The 5,000-nt window shown below is 40.2% G+C and overlaps 1 protein-coding gene and 1 long non-coding RNA gene across 4 annotated transcripts in view; one reads left to right on the plus strand and one right to left on the minus strand.

Moving 5' to 3' along the window:
• The window catches only part of LOC134185214 (protein CbbX-like), a 1,073-nt gene extending 654 nt beyond the window's left edge, over nucleotides 1-419 (minus strand). Inside the window, exon 1 of the mRNA XM_062652996.1 lies at nucleotides 407-419. Within this exon, the coding sequence (XP_062508980.1) occupies nucleotides 407-419 (13 nt within the window). The remainder of the gene's footprint in view (nucleotides 1-406) is intronic.
• A 603-nt stretch (nucleotides 420-1,022) lies between these two features.
• On the plus strand, nucleotides 1,023-4,641 carry LOC134185942 (uncharacterized). 3 transcript variants are annotated; one of them, XR_009970881.1, is made up of 6 exons: nucleotides 1,023-1,162; nucleotides 1,246-1,314; nucleotides 1,371-1,665; nucleotides 4,067-4,105; nucleotides 4,159-4,201; nucleotides 4,272-4,641. It is a non-coding gene; the product is annotated as an uncharacterized LOC134185942 (long non-coding RNA). The 3 variants fall into 3 exon arrangements; XR_009970879.1 differs by having other exon boundaries at nucleotides 1,037-1,314; nucleotides 4,272-4,640; XR_009970880.1 differs by having other exon boundaries at nucleotides 1,037-1,314; nucleotides 1,541-1,665; nucleotides 4,272-4,637.
• The last annotated feature ends 359 nt before the right edge of the window (nucleotides 4,642-5,000 follow it).

Below are 5,000 nucleotides of genomic sequence, written 5' to 3' on the forward strand. Positions count from 1 at the left end.
GTGCTTAGGTATTTAGTGGTTCTATGAACAGTTTAGTGGTTTGAACCTCACCGTAATAGCTTTACAGTCATCCGATTCTAGGAAACATTACAACATACGGTCATATAGTTCTAATTTAAAAAATTGCAACCAACACGATCTCCTATGCACTCAACTATGATGCAACTTTCTGCAGGGTTTAATAGGTTTCAAATGAACAAAACTGTTCAAGAATAGCCTGTTGTTTGTCCACCTTTATTCAAATCTAATCTTGTAATATTTTCACTATACACATGATAACTTTTGTCTAATAGCAATCTTAGATAGAGCTAAAAAATTCTCTAGCTGAACAGGAATTTGTAACGCTACCTAACTAAATAAATAGTAATCATAAATATCTCGATGATAAAATACAATTTGCTCTGACAGCTAGATGCCATTGTACGTGTGTAGTTGCCTTTTATTACTCTCTGATTCATCGTATTGAACCTGGTTACTGTAACAATAATATAGCAATAGGCACCGCAAGCAAAGGTTAAAGACATAAAGAGAACACCCTCTGACGGTATTCTCATTTCTGTAGCTATATCGGACCACTACTACACTGTACACGGATATACAAACGCCATCCTATAGCAGGAAGTGACATGCGTAAATTCTTTCTAGCGAAAAGTAAAATTTTTGGTAAGTTCGATCACGAGTTAGAGAGATAGTTGACGTACCTAGAGTCTCGCATCGTAACTGCATGTAGATTACTTATCTCTATAGATAAATGGCTGGCTAGAGAAAAGTATAGATAGAGTGTATGTATAGGTATCGCGTCAATATAGTGATCAACGCGTACGTTCATTCTCTGTATAGCAAATTTATCCTCTAGAGTTTAGCTAGTCTAGCTATAGAAAAGAGTACAGTACAGTCTATTTCTACATGAGGTTGCGTGCACCCCTCGGGGTCGTAATCGAACACCACATTACCTACATACGTGTAGACCGGCTTAGACTGATTGAATTTTGATCATTGTGATATGCGTGGAAAACACGGATCGCGGACTGCGGATTCACGGTCCTCTACTAGAGACCATCAGGGAACCTCGTGCGCGTCGTCCTCCCATTGAATTGAGCTAGTTTCGTGTAACCAGACCGCGCATGCTCTAGTAGTCGTCGACCGTGCATGCTTTCGAATCGTACGTACGTTCGTGTGCTTTTCTAATTGCGTGATATATCATCAGGAGGTATTTGGTCTAACTCTTCTCAATCGTTTCACTAGGACGTGCATGTGGTTGACGCGTGGGAGCTCCTGAAGATCAATTTCTTACTTCGCACGCTTGCTTCGCTGGTAAGGACGATTCCTCAGTAGCAGTGAACAAGACGGTAGATCTGTGTCTACATCAGCTGTACTCTAAGTCTCTCGGCATGGCAAGAGCAGACGGTGCATGTGATTGCAAGCCAGGTGGTATTTGTGAATTGTAGACGTGCATGGCCCAGTATTGTTGTTAGTTGCTCTTTGCAGTAGTCGAGTCGTTGGTTTTGTACACTTAAAGCAGCTGTTTGTGGTTATCTAGGCATCAGGCCAGTGGCATGTCTGGTAGCGATCGAACAGCAGTCCAGTCTCGGTTTGCTTGGTAGACAGACGCGTGAAAGTTTTTGTTCGGGTTTTGGTTTCTACTTTTGGAGTTCAACATTCTAGGTCAGTGGACGGTTCGGCCATTTAATTTTCTACATTTCAATTTTCATGTTTTCATTTTTCAATTTTCAATTTTTAGTAATTTTTTTTAATTTTTAATTTTTAATTTTTTACTTGCATTCTTATTTAAAATTGTTGTGTTTATGAAATTTTAATTTTTAATTTTTAATTTTCCATATTTTTGTAAAATGGTTTTCATCTTTTGATGTTTGATGCTTGTGATCTTTAGATTTAGCTTTCAAAATTTGATTTTTAGGCACCTATGTGCTCAAAACTAGAAACTTGAACGCGCTGTTCGCTTTTCTATTTCTAACATGAATAGAAAATAGAAAATAGAAAATTGAAATGAGCGAAGACGCTAGACACAGCAGGGGTCTCGGCGGGGGTCCCAGCAGGGCTTCCATTCGCACGCGTGTCTCAGGAGATCACGTTTCCAACACGCTAGCAGGTGTTTGTTTTTACTTTGCTTTCCTTCACGTGCCAAACCACGTTGGCAACTCTTGACAACTCTTGACAACTTCGCTCTGACACACAACGTTGTGCCAGCGAATATCTCGGTCTCTAGCTGTGTAGGTACACGTACTGTACGTGCATTGTACACAACACGCTACCATTATTGTAGATGAACCGGTTGGAGGAAAATGCTATGTTATAACCTAGATAGGCTCCCCACTAGCTAGCGGATCGCCGAGTTGGCAACTGTGGTGACGAAGTATACGGAACGACGTTTGTTGCTAGGAAAAATCGAGACACAATTAAAACATCGAAACCGTCAACCTACTACAATTAATTAAGTAGTAGACTGCGCGCTTTCACGGGCACACTCTAGATGTAGTACACGGTACCGGTACCGTATACAAGGGTGGGCGTGGTACTCTAGAGCAGGTCACATTTCTCATTTGCATGACGTCGCACAACTCACCAAGTAAACAGACATGCACGTCCATCGTCAACGCCTTCCGAACTCTAGTTGAAGTCAACTCAACTGAACTCTATTTGCTCAACTCAATTAATTGAACTAACTCAACTAGCTAACGTAGAACAGCGCGGCTTACAGCTAGAGCTAGTTATTAATTAAGTAGACTATGTCAATGTGTCACTCAATAATCTCTGGGCTCTCATTGGACGAGGAGGCACCGACACCTTGGGTTGTGGCAGATGGTAACATGATCGGTAGTTCCGTGTCCGACGAGCTGTCGTCGTGAGCTACGTCGCTCCCAAGTTCATTTCGCATTTCTTTTTTGAGCTCTTTCATGTCGTCGAAACCGCGAAGAGACAGCGGACGTTTGTCGTCTGACCACGTAGCGTTGCAGAGTGGGCAACGCCCACATTGAGAAGTGCAACGTTCGAGCAAATAGAGTTCAGTTGAGTTGACTTCAACTAGAGTTCGGAAGGCGTTGACGATGGACGTGCATGTCTGTTTACTTGGTGAGTTGTGCGACGTCATGCAAATGAGAAATGTGACCTGCTCTAGAGTACCACGCCCACCCTTGTATACGGTACCGGTACCGTGTACTACATCTAGAGTGTGCCCGTGAAAGCGCGCAGTCTACTACTTAATTAATTGTAGTAGGTTGACGGTTTCGATGTTTTAATTGTGTCTCGATTTTTCCTAGCAACAAACGTCGTTCCGTATACTTCGTCACCACAGTTGCCAACTCGGCGATCCGCTAGCTAGTGGGGAGCCTATCTAGGTTATAACATAGCATTTTCCTCCAACCGGTTCATCTACAATAATGGTAGCGTGTTGTGTACAATGCACGTACAGTACGTGTACCTACACAGCTAGAGACCGAGATATTCGCTGGCACAACGTTGTGTGTCAGAGCGAAGTTGTCAAGAGTTGTCAAGAGTTGCCAACGTGGTTTGGCACGTGAAGGAAAGCAAAGTAAAAACAAACACCTGCTAGCGTGTTGGAAACGTGATCTCCTGAGACACGCGTGCGAATGGAAGCCCTGCTGGGACCCCCGCCGAGACCCCTGCTGTGTCTAGCGTCTTCGCTCATTTCAATTTTCTATTTTCTATTTTCTATTCATGTTAGAAATAGAAAAGCGAACAGCGCGTTCAAGTTTCTAGTTTTGAGCACATAGGTGCCTAAAATCAAATTTTAAAAGATAAATCTAAAGATCACAAGCATCAAACATCAAAAGATGAAAACCATTTTACAAAAATATGAAAACTTAAAAATTAAAAATTAAAAATTTAAAAATTAAAAATTAAAAATTTAAAAATTAAAAATTAAAATTTAATAAACACAACAATTTTAAATAAGAATGCAAGTAAAAAATTAAAAATTAAAAATTAAAAATTAAAAAAATTACTAAAAATTGAAAATTGAAAAATGAAAACATGAAAATTGAAATGTAGAAAATTAAATGGCCGAACCGTCCACTGACCATTCTAGTTTACTACCAATGGAATTAATGAGGTTGCAATGCATGAGGTACGTACCAGTTAACGCGCGCGTTTAGACTGTCCTGTAGTTGGGAGTTATAGATGATCATACAGACAGCAGTCCTGAAAAGTCTACGTTTTCATGGTATGAGAGACTGTGTCATTGATGTCATTGGTTCATTGCTTGTGTCTAAGGGTCTTTTTTTTCAAATTAGGTACAATGCAGCATAGCAGTCCTAAAGTGGGAAGTACATCTAGAAAGACAGGGAATATTTACTGTATTAGTGGCTGTTGGGAACTCGATCTGCCTTTGGTGCTTTCTTGATGGGCACACAATAGCCTATGCAACCTCCCCCACACTCAAAACACTAGACTTGTTTTGAATCTGTGTCTAAGATTGATCGATCGATGCATGGCAACTTCTGTGTGATATAGAAATGTATTATAGTATGGTACTCATATGTATGATTTTTTTCACGCCTGCTGAAGGCATACAGTATCCACAGTTAATAAAGGACATACAGAACTGTACATTTAAAATTTACACAGAGACACACACAGACACACACAAAATAGATATTATAAAATGTGTTTTTGTTTATTGTATATGAAGAAAATAGTAATGCTAGATCACAGTCTCAATCTTCAATTAATTTCCCTACCCTAGATGACTTGCTGGTGCTTGCTTACAACCATCCATCCCTGTTACTGACGCAATTAACTTACTATGCATTAATTGCATTGTAGTTGCTGTAAATTTACTAGCTTCTTGCAACCACTCGCCAACCTTCTGTCACAGACACTGTACAGTATAGATATCATACTTATCTAGGAATTACGTAATCACACATGGACAATCAGAAAATTATTAGTTGTAATACACACATTCCTAGGATCTGTATACACCAGAGAGGACCACTTTAGTTGAGCACATTGGAAGAGTC

This window comes from Corticium candelabrum, chromosome 10 (assembly GCF_963422355.1).
Source record: "Corticium candelabrum chromosome 10, ooCorCand1.1, whole genome shotgun sequence".
Lineage (NCBI taxonomy): Eukaryota > Metazoa > Porifera > Homoscleromorpha > Homosclerophorida > Plakinidae > Corticium > Corticium candelabrum.